At 38.4% G+C, this 26,859-nt stretch overlaps 1 protein-coding gene across 13 annotated transcripts in view; it reads left to right on the forward strand.

Moving 5' to 3' along the window:
• Positions 1-26,859, forward strand: part of CADPS2 (calcium dependent secretion activator 2) — a 585,913-nt gene that overhangs the window by 538,857 nt on the left and 20,197 nt on the right. For 9 of the 13 annotated variants that reach the window (XM_070369306.1, XM_070369307.1, XM_070369305.1 and 6 more), the window contains 3 exons: positions 3,020-3,103; positions 3,203-3,235; positions 18,231-18,338. In XM_070369306.1, the coding sequence (XP_070225407.1) occupies positions 3,020-3,103; positions 3,203-3,235; positions 18,231-18,338 (225 nt within the window). Of the gene's footprint in view, positions 1-3,019; positions 3,104-3,202; positions 3,236-12,085; positions 12,390-18,230; positions 18,339-19,115; positions 19,371-26,859 lie in introns of those variants that run through there. The other 4 variants (XM_070369312.1, XM_070369316.1, XM_070369317.1 and 1 more) reach the window with 4 other exon arrangements.

The following is a 26,859-nucleotide window of genomic DNA, read 5'->3' on the forward strand; positions in this document are numbered from 1 at the left end:
GCTGATGGACTTCCCCAATGTTGTTTTAGCCACTGCATTTCAGCTATCCTGCTCAGGTCCCAAGCTACCATGTGAATGAAGCTTACCACTGTCCTCCGATGGAAGTCAGTTTCAGTTACACTGTTTGCCCCTCCTCACTTCCTGCCTTGCCTCATGACCAACTGTATACATCTCTTTCTCTCCTGCTAGTTTGTATGTTCCTGGAGGGAAGGTTCTAAGATTCCTTCTTTTTCCCATATTAGGTGCTCAATAATAATAACCAAATAGTGTTTCAGTTCAGTTTAGTTCAGTCGCTCAGTCGTGTCCGACTCTTTGCGACCCCATGAATCGCAGCACACCAGGCCTCCCTGTCCATCACCAACTCCCAGAGCTCACTCAGACTCACGTCCATCGAGTCAGTGATGCCATCCAGCCATCTCATCCTCTGTCGTCCCCTTCTCCTCTTGCCCCCAACCCCTCCCAGCATCAGAGTCTTTTCCAATGAGTCAACTCTTTACCAGCCACATAACTGTCATATCATTTAATTATTACAACTTTGTAGTTTGAATGTAAAAAACAGAGCTTTGGAGCCAGACACCTGTATCCAAAGCCTCCCTCCTCTACCGTCAGCCCCAAGACCTTGAAGCAGATAGTATTCCGACCTGGGTCTTCTGACTTATGGTGTCAACTCTATCCTGCCTCCACAGGTATCATTTCATTGAATAAGACCCATTCTCTCATAACCAAATTTATTATTTCTCCTTACCACTGAACAACCCCAAGGTTACCCCCACTAACTTGTAACTTAATATGTGTAGGTTTTTAGACATATAATCCCTAGTGATTTAGCTAATCATACCAATAATATTCATTCTTTACATCTCTTAGAGTGTTGCCGTTTTCACAGCCCCTTCATCTGAATCATCTCTGTTGATCTTCACCCCATCCTTGTTGTGGGCAGAGCAGTGTCCGCCTCCTCGTTTCATTGATGAGTACACTGAGGCTAGAGAAGCTGAATGTCCAGCCTCTTCACTCACAGGCCAAGAGTAGGCAGAGCTACAACTCGACCTCAGACCTTCTAAATCCATCCAAGGTCGGCCTCTACCTTGCCTAGCCCCTCAGCATCACTCACCTGTGTAAACAAGTACTTGCTTGCAGGCACCAGGAACCAGGTGCTGTGCTAGAGCCTTCAGTGGTTCAGGTTGTCTGGTAACCATAGCAATGGTCGCTCTCCTCGTGGCAAATGAGATCACCCAGTTCACACTAGCGCTCAGGATTTGAGTTACTAGAGATGAAGCATTTTCCACAGAGGGCCATTAACTTTGGAATTCCCTTCCCCTGATCTGACACAGCCCTGGAGTATTGGCCTTCTGGGTTTTTGCCAACCACATCAAATTGAGTTAGCCAGCTATGATTGGTAAGAAATCTGAACAAGCAGGAGGAAAGTGCTCAATTGACTTTTAGTTGTAAGCAATTTGTAATTTTGTGTTATTTGCTGTTTGTGTGCCCTAGGATAACTAACCAACCGTACATAATTCTCCTTCTTTAAAAACAAAATTTCAGTCAGCAGTTTGCATGAATTTGTTTCTGTGTTCTTACATCATGTCGCAAATGATGTGATGGAGAAACCTATAGGGAAGTTTTTGTTTCTTTTGCATAAACTATTTTGCAGTAATTGACCAGCCATAGAGAAAAGATTATCTCCTGTGCACTCTCAGCGAGTTCCCTGGTCACCAGAGACCAATAAGCTGTGTCCCTGGAACTATTATCACTTTGTTGAAGAAGCTGCTATGTGAACAAAAACCAGCCTTCATTAATTTCCCTTTTCGTATTTAAAAAACCTTGTCGGTACTTTCCCTTTGGGAAAGTATAATATCTCAATAGTGCATATTATTTTAGTTCTAAAAAGGAAAGATGTAGGGTAGGAGATCCTTATTAACATCTCTTCTTTATCTTCATGCCATATCTTAATGTTCCCACTCAATGAAATAAAATGCTTCACATTTTTAATTACATTACAGTATATATATATATATATATAATGTATATATCTTAATTTTAATTTCATAGAAACTGAAAGTTTTAGAAAGGTAAAATTCTTAAGACAATTTAAATTCCATATCGCTCCCCCAACACAAACACACTATTTGACTGATGGGGGAACTGGTGTACTGGTTGTCTGGAACCCACGTAGCAGTCAGTAACAGAATCAGGATTTATTTTCTCAGTCTGGTGCTCTTTCCATTGTACCTTGATGTGTGTGTCTCTGTTTGAGCTCCTGATTCCTTTGTAAGCTTCTGAAAGCAGGGCTGATCCTTACGTGTCCCAGTTGGAGCTGCTTGGTGAATACTCGCAAGCTAATGGATCAGACTTCATTTTAGTGTTACAAGAGCCTCAGATGTTACACCTCCTTTTCATTATCTGTTTTCTTTTTCATTCAACCTCTTCTGTGGTTAGAAAAAGTTGGCGAATGGTCAAGTGATATGTGATAGAATGGGATTTGGACGCTTGACCATTGTTGTTTCTAAACATCTGTATTTTTTTCTTGAGGTCTTATTGACATGCAACATTATATTAGTTGCAGGTGTACAACATAATGATTTGATACCTGTATGAATTTCAAAATGGTCACCAAAATAAGTCTACTTAACATCATCCATCCCCATTCATAGTTATAATATTTTTCCTTGTGATGAGAACTCATCTATACTGGAGTTGAAAGTTATTTTAAGGAATAGTCTCAGGGATTTAAAGTTATTTACTAAGTGGTTTAAATTATCTCACACATAGTAACCAGACTCCTATTATACATTGTTCTTTTATCCTTAAAAATGTACATATTATTTCCTGAAAAGTGAAAGGACCTTAGAGTTCATCTTCAAAATAAGATAATAAACATCACAAGTCAACCTCTTAGGTGTCAGTTTGTGCATTTGGGGGTTTTGTGCCATGGGAGAAGTTGGATCAAGAATTGTTTGCCCTGTTATATGTTTGTGTGTACAGTCCTTTCCTAAATACTCAACCATAAACTGGATTCTAGTTTGTTTCAGTGCTGGAAGGGGTGTTGTCTAAGCTCTCAAGATATGACGAAGGCACTTTCTTTTCATCCATCCTGTCGTTCACTGTGAGTATTTTGAATGAGTTCGCTGCTGTCTTTTGACTGCTATCATAGTAGTTATAAGTTAAGAAAATAATTCTCATAATTATCTCTTTTCCACTTAAGGTGAAAGCAGCTGCAAAATATGTTGATGTTCCAGTAAGTATTTTTTATTTGATTTTAAAAACTATATATAATTCTTCTAAAAAAGTATTTATGGTTCACCATGGGTTTATTTCAAATCTTTAAACCAGTGTGAATCCTTCAGGGAGCAGTTTATTTTTCTTAAGGGAGGACTAGCCGTCATAGCAAAACCTGGCAAGGTTATTTCAGCGCACTTTTTCTGTTGTAACTTGGGGACGCTTATGGAGGTCAGTTCATCATGAGAACATACCAGCTCATGGGTAGCTCCAGGATCAGGGAGAAAATGCCTCATATTATTTATAGAAAAATGTTCACTCTCCTTCCCTTTTCATGAAGGCTCTAACAGGTGTCTTATAGGAGTTTAAGTAACAAACAAGAGGAATCAGTTAAATCAGAGGACTAGTTTTCTAAATACAGAAGTGTTATAAATAAATCAATGTTGACTTACTTATCATTTGGTTTTTCACAGAATTCTTGGGAAATAACACATAACCTGTAAATTTGTTCAAAAATTAAGAGAATAAACTATGAAACTTAGCTACAATGAAAAAAAAATTCACGTGATAAATATAATCAAGTTAGTACAGCATTTGTAAGTTGACAATCATTAACAAAGTTTTTGCCTTAAATTCTGTTGTCACATATATATGATCAAGGCCTCTTATATTCTGTTGAATCATGTGTCTTGGCATGTATATCTAAGAGTTAGAGCACAATGGAAAAAAAACATAAAATTTAAAACTAAGTGGAATATAAGTCATCTCATCTTTAATTCAGGCTGTGCTTGAATAGCATTACTATCTCTAAGTCATTATTATAAATGTTAGCACTTTTAGTGCTGGCAAGCTTTGTATATCTGTTGTAGGTGGCTCTCATTTTTAAATTGCATGACTTCATTTTATACTATCGATAGACAGTCCCCAGATTTATTGATGCTATAGTTATTAAAAATGAACATTTGAAATGAAAAAGCCATGGACTTTCCTATCTTTGCCTAGGGTTTCTTGGGAGTAGGTTTTGTTTCTTTTTAGTTTTACAAATAATTCCCAAAGAAGTTTTGGCATACTCTCTGTCTTGTATTAGAATCAGAAAATCAGTACTGGGCAATAAGCAAAACAATCACATGTGTGTGGTTCTGCAAAGGAGCAGCTCGAAAGAGAGAAAGGAAGCAATAAGGGGGAATAGTTTATGTTTGCTATCTGAAGAAGAAAAGGACAAGTCATCATGGGAACATATGGACTTTATTGTTCTTAATGAGTACTTTATAATATAGATTTTGTTTCTAATTTTGAATTATTAAATACAAATGTAATGGAACACCGTAATTATTTCTGTTCTTAGGGCTTTTGTGATTCTTAATTTGACTCTGTACTAGATCTGTTAGAGCCCATAGAGCTTCATTGTTGAAAGACATGGAAAGTGGTTCATTCATGCTCCTTCTCAATGCAGAAACCCCCTCACCTGATAGCCCTCAAAAAGATTCAGTCAAGCTCTTTTAATTTTTTCAGTGATTGTAGGCTCACCATAAGGAAGCTTCCTCTTATGTGTAATGAGTTGAAATTCTGTACCTCTGTGAATTCTATTTTGGTTCTAATTCCTTTTCTGCATGATAGCCCTTCAGATATTTGGTAATAATTATCATGCATCCTCTTCCCAAGAGATATGATGGCTATTCAAAAGGATTTGTTGTCTAAGGAATTCTTATTTTCTACATTAAACATCCTTAACTTCTTCACTAAATTTGTTGATTAAATCTTATTTAACACTCACTAAGTGCTAGACTCTGGGCTACAATGAAAATATATATGTCCTGCCTGCAAGCTGTTCAGTGTCTAGGAATAAAAGAGATAGAGAAATAGTTCAGTTCAGTTGCTCAGTCGTGTCTGACTCTTTGTGACCCCATGATCTGCAGCACGCTGGTCTTCCCTGTCCATTACGAACTCCCAGAGCTTACTCAAACTCATGTCCATTGAGTCGGTGGTGCCATCCAACCATCTCATCCTCTGTCATCCCTGTCTCCTCCCGCCTTCAATCTTGCCCAGCATCAGGGTCTTTTCCAATGAGTCAGTTCTCACATCAGGGAAATAGACATATCATGGAAACAGCCATGGCAATTGTACTCAGACTCTTCATCATGCCAGTCACTCTCTAATGAATTCCAGCTTGCTAATGTCACTATTATATTAAGTTGCCACACACAGCAAAGCATACTAAACATAGATGTGGTGTGGCCTTGATAGATTGCTAAAGATAGAGTTTCTCCCTTAGATCTGGAAATAAACTTTTATTTCAAAAATTATGAGATCTGTTAGCTGTTACTATTTTTTTATGCTAAAACTCCAGCAAGATACCTTTCTGAAGCAGTCTTTTACAGAGAACCTTATGAGAAAAAAGAACAGTTAATTTTCTTTCACAAAAATTAACTCACAACTGATTTAACAACTTACTTGTGAATGCAAACTATAAAACTTCTAGAAGAAAACATAAGAGAAAATACTACCTTAAGTTTAGATACAAACCCCAAAACATCCATGAAAGAAAAACATTGTAAGTTGGACTTAATAGATGGCTCAGATTGTGAAGAATCTGCCTGCAATGCAAGAGACCTGGGTTGGGAAGATCCCCTGCAGGAGGGCATGCCGGCACACTCCAGTATTCTTGCCTAGAGAATCCCCATTGACAGAGGAGCCTGGTGGGGTACAGTCCATGGGGTCACAAAGAATCAGATGCAACTAAGCGACTAAGCACACAGCACACTGCACTTTTAAGGAAGTAAAAAGACAAGCTACAGACATATATTTGCTCAAGGACTTTATGTAAAATGTACAAACAACTCTTAACACTCAAACAAATACCACAATTAAAAAATGAGCAAAAGATCAGAACAGATACTACAGTGAAGACATATAGGTATCAAATAGGCAAATGAAAAGATATTCAATATCATTAGTCATTGGAGAAATGAAAATTAAAACAATGAGATACCATTACATACCTATTGGTATGGCTAATATTTAACACTGTTAATAACAAAATGTTGACAAAGATTCAGTGCAAAAGGGATTCTCATTCATTGCTGGTGGAAATGCAAAATTGTACAGCCACTTTGGGAGACTATTTGGCAGTTTCTTACAAACCTAAATATAGGCTTTAGCAACCCACTGATTACACTCCTAGGCATTTATTCAACTGATCTGAAAACATATATCCGCAATGAAACCTGCAAAAGTGTTCGTAGCAACTTTATTCATAATCATCAAAAATTGAAAGCAACCAAAATGTCTTTCAGTCCAGCATATGGATAAACAAGAAGTGGTATATCCATACAATTAAGTGGTATTCCTAATGCAAAAGAGAAGGAGGAATTCATGTTCCTGGAACATACTTGATTATCAGATATACCTTATAGCACAGGCTAAAGATATATAAGTATCAATAACAGAAAATGATTCAAATCTAGTCATTTAAATATAGCATGTTATGAACATAGTCTTATGTATCTTTGTATTTTCATGATACTTCTGTATAAAAGAAAATCATACATAATAGAAAAATCATCAATATATTCCTGAAAAAAAAGAAACTTTATTATCTCCTACTTCTTAGCAAAGATGCTAGTAGGGCGCCCCATGATGTCTTCCTCAGTCAATCAGTTCAATCGCTCAGTCGTGTCCGACTCTTTGTGACCCCATGAATTGCAGCACACCAGGCCTCCCTGTCCATCACCAACTTCCAGAGATCACTCAAACTCATGTCCATCGAGTCAGTGATGCCATCCAGCCATCTCATCCTCTGTTGTCCCCTCCTCCTCCTGCCCCCAATCCCTCTCAGCATCAGAGTCTTTTCCAATGAGTCAACTGTTCACATGAGGTGGCCAAAGTACTGGAGTTTCAGCTTTAGCATCAGTCCTTCCAATGAACACCCAGGACTTATCTCCTTTAGAATGGACTGGTTGGATCTCCTTGTAGTCCAAGGGACTCTCAAGAGTCTTCTCCAACACCACAGTTCAAAAGCATCAATTCTTCAGCACTCAGCTTTCTTCACAGTCCAACTCTCTCCCTTGACTAGATGGGCCTTTGTTGGCAAAGTAATGTCTCTGCTTTTGAATATGCTATCTAGGTTGGTCATAACTTTCCTTCCAAGGAGTAAGCGTCTTTTAATTTCATGGCTGCAGTCACCATCTGCAGTGATTTTAGAGCCCAAAAAAATAAAGTCTGCCACTGTTTCCCCATCTATTTGCCGTGAAGTGATAGGACCAGATGCCATGATCTTAGTTTTCTGAATGTTGAGCTTTAAGCCAACTTTTTCACTCTCCTCTTTCACTTTCATCAAGAGGCTTTTTAGTTCCTCTTCGTCTTCCTAGTCAAGGTGATAATAGTGACCTTCAGATGGTTTGATAGATTTTTTTCTTGATTAAATAGCCCTAATCTGGAGACAGGAGGCTTCCCTCATAGCTCACTCGGTAGAGAATCTGCCTTCAATGCAGGAGACCCGGGTTCGATTCCTGGGTGGGGAAGATCCTCTAGAGAAGGAAATGGCAACCCACTTCAGTATTCTCGCCTGAAGAATCCCATAGACAGAGGAGCCTGGCAGGCTACAGTCCGTGGGGTTGCAAAGAGTCGGACACGACTCAGCAACTTCACTTTAGGTCACCACAGAGCATTGGGTAGAGTTCCCTGTGCTATACAGTAGGTTATCATTAGTTGGACTTTCCTGACAGCTCAGTTGGTAAAGAATCTGCCTGCAATGCAGGCGACCCCTTTTCAATTCCTGGGTCAAGAAGATCCCCTGGAGAAGGAATAGGCTAGCCACTCCAGTATTCTTGAGCATCCCTCGTGGCTCAGCTGGTAAAGAATCCACCTGCAGTGGGGAGACCTGGGTTCAATCCCTAGATTGGGAAGATCCCCTGGAGAAGGAGTTAGCTCTTTTATACATAATAGTGTAAATATGTCAATCCCACTCTCCCAATTCATCCCACCCCTCCTACCCCTCCTTGGTGTCCATAATATTTATTCTCTACATCTGTGTCTCTATTGTGCCAATAAAATGTTTTTAATTAAAAAAAATTTAGGTAGTATATTAAAACTAACCCCCCCTCCAAAAGACATATTGCCTCCCTATAAGGTTGGGAAGATGTAGCTGATAGCAATCTGTGTTAGAAAGTAGGATGAAAAATTGTATGAGACAGTAATGTAAGGTAGCTACTAAAACCCACAAAGTGGTATGGACCTTTGGAGGGAACACAGCAGAGAAAGTACAAGCCAAACTCAGGAGCCAGACTGCCTCGGTTTCAACTTTTGCTGCATTGCTTTGCTCAGTATCTGTATAATCTTGAGCATCACTTACTTTTTTTTACAGCTTTATTGAGGCATAACTGATATATTAAAAACTGCACATATTTAGTGTTTATAATTAGATGAGTTTGGAAATAGGCATATACCTGTGTGTGGGCTTCCCAGATGGTGCAGTGGTAAAGAATCCACTTGCCAGTGCAGGAGACACAAGAGACCCAGTTTGATCCGTGTGTCGGGAAGATCCTCTAGAGGAGGAAATGGCACCCCACTCCAGTATTCTTGCCTGAAAAATTCCCTAGACTGAGGAGCCTGGCGGATTACAGTCCATGGGGTTGCAAAGGCGTCAGACATGACCGAGCGACTAAACACATAGCACACATACACCTGTGTGAACACCAATTACTTTATCAAATGGAAAAGTGGTACTTTATACCACTTCTAGGCTTGTTGCAAATATGTTAAGCACTTTTCAAGATTCCTAGAATGAAATTAGTGATTGATAAATGTTAGCTGTCATTATACAACATTATTATTGATTATAGTAAATCTAGTGTCCAGATTCTAAAAAAATAATCATTCTGTTCTATACTATCTTGTTCACATCTATTAATGTGGCAAATCTATCAATAGTCTTTTAAAACCAACATATACTTTTTAGTTTACCTCCTATTGTAGAGAGCAGCCAGCATAGTTAAGGGAATCTGGAAATAATGGCTTATAGAGGGAAAAAAAAGAGGGGGGGGATCAGGATATTACTCTTGAGGGAGGAAAAACCTAAGAGAGCCCTGTTTAATGTATGGAGTTCCATTTTGCAGAAGAGGAAGCCTCAATATTTATCGGTCAAGAGGACAGAACAAGGATCAGTAACTAAAACCCAGTGGGAGGCAGAACTGAAATCAGTGTACTAAGAACAAAAAAGAACTTAAATTCTTTACAAGGGTGATATAGTAATGATTACTCCACTCTTTGCCAGGTGTGGTACTGCAGATTGCTGAACTTGTGGGGAAAACAACCAGATGACATTTAACATTTAAAGGGACATTTAAAAGCCCTTCCTGGGGCTTCTTTAATGGTCCAGAGGCTGCGAATCTGCCTGGCAATGCAAAGGCACAGGTTCGATTCCAGGTTAGGAAACTAAGATCCCACATACCTCACAGCAAGTGAGCCCACATACCACAACTAGAGAGCCCGCGCACCGCAATGAAGACCCCACCTGCCACAGCAGAGACCGGATGGAACCAAATGAATTTTTTGTAAAAGCCCTTTCCAACTCCAATTCTGAAATTTTGTTTTATAGGTCGTTAAGTTATCGGGCATTTTGGTGTGGGTGTGTGTGTGAACAATGCCTATTGCAGGTTATTCCTGCTGCCATTATTGCACACATCACATACTATCTCTGTGCTAGTCAGGAGGTGACACAGCTAAAGAGACCTGGAGGACAAGATGGGGTTGACAGTGACCAAGGACAAGGAAACTCCCCCTGGATCGGCTGCTTAGCGCTGCTGCCTGATCCGGGTGGTCCTCCCTGAGAAGGTGCAGATGACTTATCTTTTTCCCGTCTTCATTAACAGTTCTCCCAGTCATTCTCTCTCTAACACTTGCCAAAGATTTCTAACCCTCCAGTTCTCCACAGTGTGACTTGAATTCAGCTCTATACTGTGTGGGCTTCCCAGGTGGTCCTAGTGGTAAAGAACCTGCCTGTCAACGCAGGAAACAGAAGAGACATGGGTTCAGTCCCAGGTTGGGACGATTCCCTGGAGAAGGAAATGGCAACCCACTCCAGTTCACACTGGAGTCAACCACTCTTGCCTGGGAAGTCCCATGGACAGAGGAGCCTGGTGGGCTACAGTCCATGGGGTTGCAAAGAGTCGCACATGACTGAGCGACTAAACACACAGCATACTATACTGAACAGGCTTGGTGTGGAGTCCAGGATCTCAGTTCCAGTCCCGCCTTTGCCCCTTACTGGCAGTCTGACCCCTGGCTTCCCACCTGGGCAGTGACAGTAGTGCTGTCATCCCTGTGCTGCCTCCTTCCGTAGGCTTTTTTAAGGATTTGATGCACATATTAATGTGGATAATATTAAATAATAATAAAAGTATGTATTTGTTTATAAAAATAATAAAAGAAATAAATATCAATATATTATAAAAATAGTAAAAGCATATATTATGTGCTTTATAAATGTCATACACTATTGATATAAACAGGATTGTCTTTGCTTCTACCTGGAATGATGCTCCCTGCACCATACATTGCCCTGCACCCTCTGCTTCAGAACATGACCATTTTCCAAAAGAAAAACCATTTGTTTTCCACAGGGTGAAAAACACTAGATTGCTTTGCATTTATTTTCCATTTATTTTAGACTCTCAAGCACCATGCATGTGCCAGTGATGACTTTTAAAAGTACAGCCAGTCAGTTCAGTGACAAGAGGTGTCTTTCCTCCTTCCTTTGTTCAGACATTGTTTGTTCCTTAGATGAGGCCGCTGGAACACTCAGTGCTTTACGTCAGAGTGAGAGCAGGCAGAACGTGGGGAATGGTGCGCAGGCCCACTGGGACGTGTTCACCTGCAGAGGCAGATCGCACCAGGACCAGGCTGAGAGTCTCGCCGCCTTTAGAGGAGCAGGGGAGGGTGCCTTCTGTGCTTCCTAGGAGAGTGCTTTGCTGCTTTCATCTTTATTTCTTTGGTTTTCTTGTCTGTCTCGTTCTTCTTACAGAAGGTAAATCCATGAACTGCCTCTGGACCCTAACATTCTAGCATCCTCATGCGTCCTTTAGGCCAAAATACGAAAGGTTCCAAATTAGGGCCAAATAACACAACCCCAGGCAATCTGAATTTTAAAGGCGAAATGAAATAATACCCACAGCATTTAAATTTTACTTCTTCAAGTCTTCAGTGTAGTTTCTGTAGTTGACATCATAGCAACTATAGATAGACAGGGAAAAGGTTACAACAGTGTTATAAATGAGAGATTTAATATCTTCATAATCACCCTAAGCATTACTCATAATAATGAAATAATATTGAGCATATATAATAATGAAAATAATAGTATAAAGCTAATGTGTGACATACATGTTAGCACTTTCCTCTCTGTATCAGCAGCCAATCGTCAAAACTCTTGAGACGTTAGTGATCTTATCAATCAGAAATAGCAAGAGAGATACTATACGCTCGTGACCTCAAGTGGGAAAGTCATAGTAAGATAAAAATTAAGCCCATAAGTCTCAGTTGAAAATCAACCTGCCTCTTTTCCTTGAGTACTTTGGGCTATTATTTTAAATTACTATTCAATATTCCTTTTAATATTTAAAATAACCTCCTCTTTGGAAGGTTTTCTGCCACGATACAACAAAAATGTTTAATCATGCTAGCACTTAGATCAATGAACACATAAAATACGTCGCTATTTAGAAGGAATAGTGTGAAGCTTTCAGGTGAATTTTAAGAATTTGAACAATATGACTGCATTAACTATAGGAGTGTTAATTATAGCAGATTCTGATGTAAGATGTTCTCACAGCATTGTGATAGGAATCTGCTTTTTTACTGACTGTGCTTACAGGGAGCAAACAGAAGACCCCAGAGCAAGATCCTGGAGTAATGGAACCCTCTCCATTAGAATGTGGGACTGAATGAAATTACATACTTAAAACATACATGTTACATGCTCCAAGTCCGAGAGATGTTTTCAAATGGATGTACATGCCATTATCTAATTCAGAATTTTCTACTTCCTAATTTGGGTTCAAAATGTATTATACTGTGAATTAATAGAATTTTGAATAGCTCTACATTTAACAAAGGGAAAGGTGTCTGTGGCTGCTGCTGGAAATAATTTGTTTTAAAAAACTAGATAAACTGTTATTAGAAAATCTCGAAAATTGTATATCCTTATGACTTTTCCATTATTTACGTTTCTTCTGCCCCTTTTTATGAATTAGTCCTTATCCTGGGCTTATATTTAAGTTGGAATAAATCTAATTTGAAGACCTTAGTTTGGTTTCTTTCCTTTTGATTTTCTATATTAATGAATACAATATAATTATTCTAGTTTTTAGAAAATTTGGTTAAAAAAAGTGTATATATGTTTTACATATAATCATCACAGCTATACTCAAAACTTTTTTTTTTATTTTAAGTATTTGAGTGTATGTAATGTGCAATTCACCGGGTCACAAAGAGTCAGACACGACTGAGTGACTGAACTGAACTGAACTGAACTTCTTAAACTACTCCAAATGTTTTTGAGAAGCTTAATTTTAAGAGCATTTTCATTCAAATATAAAACATAGAAATTGCTTCATAAATTCCAAACTAATAAGGAACATATTAAACAATAAAAGAAAAAATATGTTGTAGTTAAAAGTACCTTGGATAAGTTGTGTGTTTGTACAATTAGGTCCTGTGTTCTTCGATGATCAGTCATAGACTTTTCCTGAATCTGAAATGCCAGAATAGAAATGTAAATGTTTCCTACCACAACTTCAAATTGAAGAGACATGCTATTGTTTTAAATCTCAGAAGATCCATTTTTCTTGCAAATTAAAATAATGACCAGGTGCAGGTATTTCATTTATGAAGCACGCAGATTATCATAAATCAAGATATCAGAGTTCCACTCTTGATTGTTTCTTCAAGGCAGGCTTTTCTAGGTTATGAGATGTGCACTTTCAAATTAAGTCAATTAGACTGTAGCTTCTATTAATCTTTGAGACGAGAATAGTATATTTAAAAATCTGTCTCCTTGTTAAATAGACACCATGACAGTGTTTGCATAGTGTATTGTTAACCTTCCGTGGAAGGTTAAGCGGCTTCTTCTGTATCTAAATCTGTAGCTGTGAAAAATGTCTGCAGCCCTGCACCCACCTACCCGTGAATGAGGAAAGTGGAGACTTGCACCTGTGGAATTAGGTGCAGCGGCAGGAAGTAAGAGCATTTGTAGCATATAATTAACGAGGAATTTTTTTCTTTCCTTTTTTTGAACGGCGTGTTCATCTCACTAAGTTAACTAGTGATTAACACTGGAAGAAAATTTGCTGGAGTCTGCACCCTTACTTAAACACATTCACTTGCTGGTGTATTCTGTTTCTTATGCGGCCCAAGTCAGAGGAACTCACCTTTCCATACTCTACTCTCTTCCATGTGTATTGATTTCTTTATGCCCCTGGGGGAATTTTTTAGATGTTTTACCTTTTACTGTCATTTCATTAGCCACATTCTGTTCTTTTCTGAATCAACTTAAAAGAAATCCAGGAAGTCTTATTTTGATTTAGAGATTACTACCCTAAAAAGCAAGACGGAGAGGTTAGTGCTTAGTGAACTGAGGATCTCAAAGGTTTAAGTGGAGAATGGAAAACAACATTGACTCTCTTTTAGGGGTATTTAGGGCTTTCCTGGTGCCTCAGATGGTAAAGAATCTGCCTGCAATGCAGGAGACCCAGTATTTTATACATAATGTGCTTGCTACAGGGCTTCCCAGATGCACTGGTGGTAAAGAACCCTCCTGCAAATGCAAGAGACATAAGAGACACGGGTTAAATCCCTGAGTCAGGAAGATCCCCTGGAGGAGGGCATGGCAACCCACCCAGTATTCTTGCCTGAAGAATCCCATGGACAGAAGAGCCTGGTGGGCTATAGTCCATAGGGTCACAAAGAGTTGGAACCAACTGAAGCAACTTAACACGCATGTGCTTACTATATGGTCTTTAATCGTTATTTTCTCCTTTGTTAAGAAAACTATAATTACAAATTACTTTGCCAACAAAGGTCCATCTAGTCTAAGCTATGATTTTTCCAGTAGTCATGTATGGATGTGAGAGTTGAACTATAAAGAAAGCTAAGCACCAAAGAGTTGATGCTCTTGAACTGCCATGTTGAAGACTCTTGAGAGTCCCTTAGACTGCAAGATCAAACCAGTGCATCCTAAAGGAAATCAGAAATCAGTCCTGAATATTCATTGGAAGGACTGATGCTGAAGATGAAACTCCAATACATTGGCCACCTGATGCAAAGAACTGACTCATTGGAAAAGACCCTGCTGCTTGTAAAGATTGAAAGCAGGAGGAGAAGGGGATGACAGAGGATGAGATGGTTGGATGGCATCACTGACTCGATGGACAAGAGTTTGAGCAAGCTCCGGGAGTTGGTGATGGACAGGGAAGCCTGGTGTGCTGCAGTCGATGGGGTCGCAAAGAGTCAGACACGACTGAGCGACTGAACTGATAATTACCGATATAGAAAACATTTCTAAGTGTTCCTCTCTAGAACATAATATTCTTGATAAAAATTCATCCAAATGTGCAGTTGTTGAAGTTGAACCGGCTGTTCCTTTGATAAGATTGAGGACACCCACTTGCACCAAAATGCGTAGCAGTGTTCTGTCTGGCTGATGCCGTCACATGCATGCCTTTCATTTACGCACCAGAAAATGAAAACTGAACCAAGTGTGTTCAGTTTTTGTTTCCTAACTAAACTTTATTTCCTAATAAGATAATGTTATTAATGGAATGAGACACAGTGACTTCCAAAGTATGTAAATTTCACTGCCATAAAGCAGGAGTCTTAGCACGAAGGAGCACTGAGCCAGCAATAATGTCTTCTATCCAAACACATTTGTACTGTAAGTAGAAACTGTTTAAAAGGAAAATTATATCTTTTTCAGCAATTTATCAGAGATAATTACCCTTCATACACCAAAGGAACGATAAAGTGTTTTAAAGAACTATAATTCTAATTGGTAAATGTCACCAGCTGTTGCAGTTATTCTTACTTGTGTATATTCTTTTAATGATTATAGTCTCATGCCACAAGCTACATGAAAATATATTCACTAGGTGTGAAATTCCCGTATGTCACAGTTTCAAGAATAGGTAAACAGCTCAAAGATAAAGGAAGAAATAATGCTAATGAGGAATGCAAAAATTGTAGGTTGTGTTTACTAGGCAAGCGGAGCTTAATTTGCCAAAGGGGAGAAAATGTAATTTCAAGAAGAAAAAGACGACACTTAATTTGTTGAAATAAACTTAAATGAGCCTTACTTCACACCCCCAACCAGGGATTCTAATTTTCTTAGTTGTAGAACTGTCTCAGCTTACACATTTCAGTATTAACAGCCCTTCGGTCTGCCAAAGGGAACAGCACAGAGTTTTCTTTTAGGCTTAAATTGTAAAGTGTCTGTTAGTTTCAGGTGGCAAAAGATACGTTTTTCCTGGACAATGTTTCATGATGTCTAATGTTATCTTAAAAGTGATCAAGAAAACAGAAAATTACCTTCCGAGTCTGTGGCAGGTGTATAAAGTCATCATTCTCCATTTCATCTGGCTGTAACTCAGTTTCCAGTGAGTCTGATGGGTCCAGTGTTTAACTAGTGTAAACTTAGAAGCATACTCCTCTTTTGAAAGGCAGAAATAAAAATGGGGTGGGGTGAGGAGAAACGGTGGAGGAGGCAAGCCTCTCCTGTGTTTATTCTTTAACTCTCAGTCCAGCTGGGCAAAACCCTGCTGCCTTGGAATTATACATATCATAGCGTTTCCTTTCCACACACTTGACTGAAACTCACAGGTGGAACTGACTTGTTATCATACATAGAAAATTATTCTGTCATTTTCATTCTGCAGCAGTATGTTTTCTGAATGTACTAATTTTTAGTGTTTTGACAAAGTTTGAGAGACACGGAGAGAGATCCTTATCTTACGGGCTTCAGCTGTTAATAGTAGCTAATAATCCTGTACAAATTACCCTGCCTTTTCACTGGAAATCTCAGTATAACACCACTTGCCCCCAAAGAAGAAAATCGCCTAGGTTTCTCTTGAGTACCCTTGCAATTATTTAAACTTTCAAACACTGCTGGTGAGAATTATGTAGAAAAACAGCAAAATGAGTTTGGGAAGTTTGGATTATATTTTCTGCATTGTGTAGGAATGCTCTTGAAGGAAAGATTAATAAAGACGTTTATATAAATAGTTGTTTCTGGTTATAACTAGTCGTGAATTTTGTTATATCAAAGTTATGTTTGAAAGTATCCTTCAGTGTATGTGATATAAATTTCCCTTTAGGCTAAGTATAAGAACAGTAAGTACTTCCTGGGATTTTCATTGCCCAGAAATAACTTCATTAGCAAAAAGTCAAATTAATTTTTATCAGTGAGATATGCCAATGTCTGCACTGTGCACTCGTTAAGAGATGGGCAGTTTTATCATTGTATATAAACTATTATCCCTCCCCCAAAAAAAAAGAAGTGATAAGAACTTTCTGTCTTTCATTTAAGGAAAAGGCATGACCACTGTCCTAACATCACTCAGAGGTATATCTTGTCTTTCCTGCAGTGTGTTAGTAACTCAGTCATGCCCAGCTCTTTGAAACCCCATGAACTGCAGCCCACCAGGTTCCTCTATCCATGGGATTTTCCAGACAAGGGTACTGGAGTGGTTTGCCATTTCCTTCTCCAGGGGATCTTCCTGAATAGTTAAATGATTCACATCCTCTTTCATCTGATTTCCTTATGTTATTTACTTTTGTGAAGAGTCCATTGATGGCTTATATAAGTGCATCCTACAGATATGAAATGATACACAACTGACTGACTTATTTGGGCATCAGTTTTACCATTTCATCATATTATTGCCCTATTCTAATTAAATGAATAACTCAGTACAGACTATGAATCAACTCCAGGTATAGAGTATACAAATCATCTAGTCAAGCTATGTGAAACTCTGTAAAGAACTAAAGATAAGTTTAGAAGGAATACTCCTTAGGAACCATTCAGAGTTCTGTCCCCTCCTTGTGCAGATTTTGTAGATTCCATAGCAAGGAGGACTTTTATTAACTGCCCTGTCTCATCTAACATTAGAAGATGTGAAATGTTGGATAACTTTGGAAAGTTAGCTAGTCCACACCTTTGGCTCTTCATGGGAGACTAGTTCATCCATAGTCTTATCACATTTCTAAAATAAGTCCTTGAGGTAGTATTGATAAACATGGATGAGCAGAAGCCATGGATAACCCACAAAATTTTGATTTGCATTTCATTTTGTCATGCATTAAATGTTTTTTGTTCAATATCTTCCTAATAAGAAAACTTATTTTCTATTCCTTGAACACCCATAGTAGTTGAGGAAGGCAACCCAAGGAAAGCTAACATTTTTTAAATATATATATGGATAAACAAGCCAGAAATGATGAAAAAGAAGTTGTAGTTGCAATTAAGAAATGATTATTGATTATGGGAATTTTTGGAAAAATTTATCTATTTATACTCAGCGTATTGGCTTTGCAAGGTAGCCATTTTTTAAAAAAGGTATCTACTATCTTACAACCACATATTTCTAATCATTTAAATGATGAACAATAACTATGACCTTAAGTTATAGACCTCAATAATAAACTTTTATTTACTTTAATTATGGAGTTTGAAGGTGTCCATTGTTGATGTTTTTTTTTTAATTACTGATGCAATGTGCATGAACTTGGGCAAGCTTCAGGAGATGGTGAGGGACAGAGAGGCCTGGAGTGCTGCAGTCCATAGGGTCACAAAGAGTCGGACCCGACTAGGCAACTGAACGACGACAATTGTTGATCTTAAGCATATTTTTCTAGTGTAACTTTTGAAATGATATAATGAATGCTTTTCTAGGGTGGTGATTAAATAAATTTTCACAATCAAAACCTAATATTGTTCTATTCCTCGTGCTTTTTCCTCACAACAGAAACCAGGAATGGATCTGGCAGATACCTATATTATGTTTGTTCGGCAAAATCAAGACATTCTTCGAGAAAAGGTCAATGAGGAAATGTACATAGAAAAGTTGTTCGATGTAAGTAGCTACTCTTCCAGAGCCAGCTGGCATTGTAGATGTACTGCGAAGGGAAAAGTTGCATTTTGAGGCTGTGTCTGCAAATCACTTTTTCTTTCCTTTTTTTTTCTTCTACACAGCTAATAGTTTATTGTTTTGTTTCTTAGACTGCTGACAGAAGTTTTAATAGATTTTTTTTCCTATACTTGAAATTGTCTCTATTAGAATGAGAATCTCAAAATCATTTGAAGGTTCATTTTAGCAAGCAAGATGATATCCAGTTTACCATTGTGTACAGCTTACATCAATTGCCTTTGCTGCAATCTGTAAACAGAATCATACGGTAATGTATTCGGCCCCTACTATAAAAGTTTTTCTTAAGTCAATATGATATTCTTCATGCAAACAAAGAAATAAATCTCAGTAAAGCCAGATATCTGCCATGCACTGTTAGTGTGCCTTTTCATCTTGTTTTCCAGCACTAAGGTTTGCTAACAGAATGCTGCTCTGGTCTCGTGGAGGTCTTCACAGAGGCATGGCAGCTCCTAGGAAGGGGAGGTTGTAGTTTTAGCTGCCTTGATCCACAAGTTTCATCCACTGAGTATCTGTAAAAGAGACTAAGAGAGCAGTCCATTTCAGTAACAATGTTGTCACTTATTTGTAATTAGGCAGCAGTCAGTTCAAAGGAAATGGTACTTTGCTGATGACATAACTTTGCATAATCCATTCCGTTGCTGATTCTGACGTGTAATATTTGCTCTGAACTGTATTTATTTATGTACATCTTCTCCATTTTAGAAATGCTTTTCTGGCAGTTTCATTTAATTATGCAAGTTACTGCACATGTTTTCACAACAGCAATTCACGGGCTTCGTGGTGACACTTCAGCTGTGGCAGTTACAGGAGGTCTTGCCGCGTCATCCTCTCCACCATGGTCTGTCATGCCAGTATTTGCTGTTTGTCAGGTTGGGTGGTCACAATGAGCCTTCTCTTTCGTATTTTATGTTTCTAGCCTCTACCCGGGCTGTTTTACAATAAAAGTATCATCTGTTTTAATAAGCTAAGTGTTAATATGTGTGAAGAGAATGATTTCCGAAAAGCTTTGATGCCCTGCAGGGGTAGAAAAATTATCATCCATCCAGCTGGCTCTTTTACAAAATACTGAAACCGTATTAGCAACTTCTGCTTCCATTTGGTATTGCTCTGAATTTACGAGCATATGTTTCACTTCCAAGTTCTCTTTTACTTTTTTTTTGCTTATGTGGTAATTTTCAAAACTGTTGAACAGAAAAGAAGAGTTTGTGTTATTCCCATTGTGTTTCTTCTTGGTATAGTGGAAGCACATTTTCTGTTGAAAAAATGGTACAGTCATTCCACAAATAGCCCACTACGCGTGTCTGTGTGCGTGTCTCTGTGTGTTACACAGTTCTTAACATCTTCAATTTTTTGTCTTGGTGACCTTTTTACTACAGAACTCATCCTCAGTTTGTAACAGAGGTAGAATTTCTTTCTTCATGAAAATATTTCCCACTTCAACTCCCGTCCATTCACCAAACTTCTTTTGAGACTTTTGTATGGCAGCAGTTAACAAAGGGAGCTAACTAAAGTAGATGCCAAGAGGCCAACATTAAAATGATGTGCTTATTCTATTGTCGTGGCTGTAGGTGTATATTGCGCTTTCCTGCCAATGCCTAAGCATCAGACATGGCTTGGGTTTGCTTCTAAAAGGAACCCATAACCAAAAACCATTCTGTTTTGGTTGTGAAGGTTTTGTCATTTTGAATATCCCCAGTAGGACATTGGACTTGTTATTTGTAAAATAGTTACAGTGTCCTTAAACATTCTAATAATTTTAAGTTGCACACTTGTATTACTGTAATTAAAAACAAAAAAGTAGACTCTAATTCTATTGATATGTCATCAAGAATAACATAGATGAGGGGGTACTAAGAGCCCCTAATTAGCCAAGACTGAATTTGCCTCAATTACAGTTAGTAAATGAGAGGTTATCAAGTATGTGTTGAAAGGTAAAGTAGAATGTGTATCTTAAGCAACAAATCATTACCAAGAAACATTATATAATTATTGGAAATCCACTTGGCTGTAGCTTAAAATAATATTGTTAGGTGTCAAGAAGCAGTTGAAAATAATGACCCTATAAATACTGTTAGCAACCTGAGTCTATTACAGATAAAAGATTGAAAGGAACAATTTTATTCAGGCATCAGTGACAAACTTTTGCTATTCCAATTAAAGTGTTTCCTGAGTAAGTAAGGGAATGGAGCCTCCCACCTTCAGATGCAAAGGAAAATGTGTACACACACGCACGCACACAGCAGTGAGTCATTATATAGTGGTTTTAACCAACGCAGATAAGAGTACAGGGGCTACAGTAAGAGAGCTTCATTCCTTATAAAGGATATGCTTTTTATCCAAAAGAAATTTGCTTCATTTCAGAATATATACTAATATTTCTATATAAATCAATTATTCTACAAAGCACTGATCCTGCCTCCAATACCAACGCTTTAAAAAAGAAATCAGGTGTGTTACTAAAGAATCTTTTTCTGCGTGATGCCCCATGCATGGAAAAGACTGCTGAAAATTCTGTGAAACTTGTCCTAAGAGTAATAATAAATTACTTGTGGTGTTCCTGGTCTTAAAATCTTTTTGATTAATGAAGCATCTTAATAGTTCCTAATTTGAAGGGAGATATGTGCTCAGTCGTGTCTGACTCTTTGCAACCCTATGGACTGTAGCCCTCCAGGCTCCTCTGTCCATGGGATTTCCCAGGCAAGAATACTGGAGTGGGTGGCCATTCCCTTCTCCGGGGGAATATTCCTGACCAGGGGCTCAAACCTCTTCTGTCTCCTGCATTGGCTGAGAGGTTCTTTACCACTGGCGCCACCTGGGAAGCCCGATAATAGTTCCTAATGTTTCTGACTAAATACCTTAGGGTTCTGTTTAAATAGTTGTACCACTGACTAAGGTCCAAAAAGATGGACACTGCCCTAGATTTGTGTCCATTGTTTTGGGGCTGTACCATGAAGGAGAAGTGTACCTCTATCATTGTCCATGAGCAGCCCACACAGCCATACGCCATCACCCTTCTTTCTGAGCATCCTACATTGCTGTGATTATTGTTTTAGCTTCTATGGAAGTTTTTTGGTTTCTTCAATGTGTGAAAGAGGGAAGTGACTAAAATATATATTATCTAAAAGGCCGTAAATAGGATAATCTTAGACTTTTAGGTCAAATCTTGAAATATTAAAACTAAAGTATCATTTGAAGATCATGATTAATATCAGAACAGATATCAAGACATTCTGCTTTGCTCCATAAGTTAAACTTATAAAACACTTTCTGTTTTAAACAGAAATAACTTCAGAAAAATGTTCAGTAAATGATGGCAGATACCATATTTAACAGAAGGTACTGGGTTTGACTAAGATATTAGATTGGCCAAAATGTTGTTCAGTTAGTGAATACATTGTTCAGTAAAATTCATCGTGAAAATGAAAAAATATGACTTTTATTGTTACTTAAAACTGAACAAACTTTTTGGCCAACCCAATACATTCCTGATTTTTTCAAAGTGTCAAAATTATACCTGTGGCCTTACCTGTCATCACTGCTATTCCTAGGGCACCTCCATGTACCAGGAAAGGTGCTAGGTTCTTGACCTGTATCATCTCTAACCTAGGTAGATGCTTGCATGCATGCCAAGTCACTTTAGTCATGTTCTACTCTTTGTGACCCTATGGACTGTAGCCCACCAGGCTCCTCTGTCCATGGAATTCTTCTGACAAGAATACTGGAGTGGGTTGCCATTTCCTTCTCCATGGGATCTTCCCAACCCAGGGATTGAACCTGTGTCTCTTTTGTCCCCTGCATTGCAAGTGAGTTCTTTAACCACTGGCGCCACCTGGGAAGCCATGTGGGTAGATGCTGTCACCCCCATTTTAGCCTTATTTTCAGGTTAAGAAATGTCTCATCCAGAGATGATAAAAGACTTGTTACATACTAAATCAGACTTTGAAATTGTGTCACTCTAGTTTCAAAGTCCATCTTATGCCTACCATACTTCCAACTCAGTGGACATGAGTTTGAACAAGCTCTGGGAGATGGTGAAGGACGGGGAAGCCTGGACTGCTACAGTCCATGGGGCGCAAAGAGTCAGACATGACTGAGTGACTGAACAACAGCTTCAGATTTACAGAATTTGAAGTGATAAAACAGTGTTTGGAGGAAGAGGACTGGACCAGGAATCTAGAAACCTGAGTTCTAGCCATAGTTCTGCCATTGACTGGATAAGTGCACTTCAAGAAGTTCTGTCACCTGGCTGAAACTCAGTATAGATAGCACATGTAAACCAAAGAAGTTGATCTAGAACTCCAGATGGTTTCTGAAATCCCTTCCAGATTTTAAATAGTTTTAATTTCAGCAGTGGCAACAAAAGTTACTGGGTTGTTTGCATGCCAAGTCTTGCACCCCGGAGTAGCAGACAGTTCTAAGGTGTTTTTGTGATGGCCAGGTGAAAGCAAGAAGCAGTAGCAGTTACAGTAGATGAGTAGAAAAGATATTCTACATAAGGAATGCCATTTGATATTCTATACAGCTACCACCATGGTTCTGAGTCCTACAGGTAGAAAAATAGTTGGAACCTGTATATTCTGTATTCATGTTAAGTCTTTCAGAATGACCAGAATATTTTAAACGGAGGCTGTCTTTGCTTGTCAAGTGATACACATACTGAAATCTATATGTGAATATAATATTCCCAGAATTGCACAATATATTCTTGTAGCTTATATTGTACAACATGGGAAATAAAGCCAGTATTTTATAGCAACTGTTGTTGTTCAGTCGTTAAGTTATGTCTGACTCTTGGTGACCCCATAGACAGCAGCAGCCGGGCTTCCCTGAATGTAGTATAACCTTTAAAAATTGTAAGTTACTACATGTACACCTGTAATATACAATATTGTGTGTGTTAAGTTGCTTCAGTCCTGTCTGACTCTTTGCGACCCTGTGGTGTATAGCCTGCCAGGCTACTCTGTCAATGGGATTCTCTAGGCAAGGATACTAGAGTGGATTGCCATGTTCTCCTCCAAGGGATCTTCCCAACCCAAGCACTGAACCCACATCTCTTATGTCTCCTCCATTGGCAGGAGAGTTCTTTGTGACTAGTGCCACCTGGGAAGCCTTAATATAATATTACATAGCAACTATTTTGTTTGTTGGTCACTAAGTCATGTCCAACTCTGTGACCCCGTGTACTGCAGTATGCCAGGCTTCCCTGTCCTTTGCTATCTCCTGGAATTTGCTCAGATTTATGTCCAATGAGTCAAGATGCTGTCTAACCATCTTATCCTCTGCCACCCCTTTCTTCTTATGCCTTCAATCTTTCCCCGAATCAGGATCTTTTCCAATGACATCCATACATGACTACTGGAAAAAAACCATAGCTTTGACTATACTTTTGAAAAAGAAAATAATTAAACTTAGTGATTATCATTGTATTTTGAATTTAGCCAATGGGAAAAAAAAATCTCACATGTGAAATTTACCTTAAGACACATTAAAAAACTGTGTCTTATCTGAGTCAGTGAAATTTAAAGGAAGTTCTCTAGCAGAAGAGAATATGGATTTACCAGAAGAAGTTCTGCTTTAGAGGTAATCTCTCTTATCCCAACTTATAAAACATCATTGTCAGTAGCTGTTTAAAAAATGCTAGCAAATCAAAGCCATTTACAACTTGTCTGATCCCAATGTAAAACCATGGCAATGCTTTTCTTTTTTTGGAGAAGGGAATGGCAACCCACTCCAGAATTCTTGCCTTTAAAATCCCATGGATGGAGGAGCCTGGCAGGCTATAGTCCATAGGGTTGCAGAGAGTCAGATACAACTGAGCATGCAGCACAAGTCCCATTTTTAATGCCTCCGATGAGGTTTCTTCTCACGCTGTCAGGTTTCAGGAAACACAGAGCTTGCCCCAGGTACCCATGGGTCAGCAGAGACGCTGGACACTTTCCCAGAGAGCTTTGAGTCTCTGGGTTGAAAAGTCATGATGTTTCAGAAATCAAAACTGACGCTCACAGTAATTGTCACAAGAGCACCCTCTGTGGTCACTTATAATGTCCAAGAATATCCCAAATGCTGAGGCTAGTAGAGGTCAACAGAAGTGCATCCCGTTGTCTGGGAGAGACACTGAACCCACCTAACTCTCTAAACGTTTGTGCCTTTACAAAGCATTGCCCATCTTGAGACCCTCTGAGACAATTTTGTTTTAGCGCTCATGTTGCTGAAGACACATCAGGGTGCAGTCTTTAATTGGTAAATCATGCAGATTAAGCATTCTCTTGTGTTATAAACTGATTAAATATTTAATTGTTGAGGAGTTTCATCTCAACGAGATTTTTTTTTAATTGTGTTGTGATGTCTTCTAAAGTTAAAAGTAATCCTTTAAATGATAGTTAATCAGTGATATTCATCCACATAGTGCTTTGTAAAGGATTAATTTTCAGGACTTTCCTTGAAAAGGATTCTTTTTGGTAAAGAAACTCTAAGCATTTTAAGTAAAACTGACTTCAAAAATGTCAGTGAGTTTCATGGCCATTTTAAGATATGGTAAGAAGGGGAAAAAATGAAACTCTTGCAAGTGAATATGCTTTTCAAAATAAAACTAATTTTGCACTTCTACCTCTTGTTTATCTCTGGACTCCCAAATAAAAAAACTCTGGACTCAGAGTTTTAGAGTTCTGTGTTTCACACCCGTGCCCAATCTTTTTGATTCAAGAATTTATTCATCCTCAGTAAGATTGATGCTACTATTCTTATTTAAAAATTAAATTTGTTTCATTGGTTTGCCAGAAATACTTGAAATCCACAAAACAAGAGTAAGAATGGCTGCTATTAATAGACAGTAGAATATATTAGAACTGACCATCTACTTTTTCAGTCATATTCCTTGGATGAATTTCTTTGTATGTGTAATCAGCCTCCTTATAAACAAAAGCTGGAACCCAGTAAGACCCAGAGGGCTTCTTTGCCTTCTTGCATTTCTTATAATTCCATAATATGATAGATACATTCGCTCATATATGACTGTCGATTTTAAAATAACACTTTTCCTCTTTTCAATGTTATTTCACTTTCAATTGACAAACAAGTTGTTATATCCAAGGGTCCCCAACCTCAGGGATCTAGTGCCTGCTGATCTGAGGTGGAGCTGATGTGATAATAATGGAAATACAGGGTACAATAAATGTAATCTTCTTGAATCATTCCAAAACTGTACGCCCCTCCCTAGTCCATAGAAAAATTGTCTTCCACGAAACCAGTCCCTGGTGCCAAAAAGGCTGGGAACCACTAAATCAGTATAGATTCTGATTACAGAGTATTTTCTCTTCAATGTTGTCTCTATGTAAAAAGAAGTCAAATATAAAACATTAACTTGGACCCATCCATGATTTTCCTATCAACAATCAAAATCAAATATTGCTATCACTCTCATGTCCTAACCATTATTTTGCTTTTCCATCACTAGAAAAGATGGATGTAAGCTCAATGATGTACTTGAGACTAAGATCATTTATTTCTACCCACTGTTATGTCATGTACCCTGGGGTCACCTTGTGCACCAAAAGTAGATCAGAAGCTTGACTGTTTCTTATCCATGTTCATAGGACTGGCATGTCGCCTCTCCTACATTTTAACAGTTTCTTATTTAGCAGCTTTAATATACTGTTTTCCAGGGGGTGTTTTTTAATGTAATTATATGTATTTGTTCCCACTTTATTTTATCCACAGTATTTGTACTCACATAGAAGTTGTTTGACCTCTTTTAAAACAGTTGTAGTCAACACTTGTTCTGTATATGGTCACGTCTGCTTTAGTAAATGGCATACAAACCTTGCTCCTTACCTGCTTCCCCCCCGCCAAGTTTATTTCTCTTCAAAACCTCTGCTCTCAAATTACAGCTGTCTCATTCATTTTAGTTAATCATCTTTATTTTAATATTGAATTATCATTTGTAAGTATAAGAATTTATGAAAGAATCTACTTTAGATGTACAGTGTGCGCCAGAATAACTTTGGCAAGTCCAGACGCGGCTCCTCATGACCAAAGGCCCTCATTTGAATCTAAGCTGTTGGTGAATGAAGACCTAAGAAACCTGAGCTAAGCACGCCTAATTGCCTAAAAGAAACTCCACCAGAAAAAAAATGTATTGTAGCTGGTTGATCTTATTTCTTTGATAATTCAAAAGAATCTTCAAGAAGTATGTGGACTTCTCCCTTAGATTCTTGAAATGTGATCACGAGACACAATTGTCATTTGGCACATGCCCAGAAATACACATCTTTGCATGAGGCACCTGGACATATGTGGCAGGTCTGGTAGAATCAGGCTAATTAACAACACAGGCTTAAACAGGCACCTCATCTGGCAGTGCAGTTAGTTGCCTGATGGTGCTCAGCAGGATCGGGTAGTGCTTTTTATTTTTCTATCCTAATGGTCTGCTGCCCACCTAATTTTGCCT

The sequence above is a fragment of the Bos mutus genome, chromosome 4 (genome assembly GCF_027580195.1).
Source record: "Bos mutus isolate GX-2022 chromosome 4, NWIPB_WYAK_1.1, whole genome shotgun sequence".
In the NCBI taxonomy this organism is placed as follows: Eukaryota; Metazoa; Chordata; class Mammalia; order Artiodactyla; family Bovidae; genus Bos; species Bos mutus.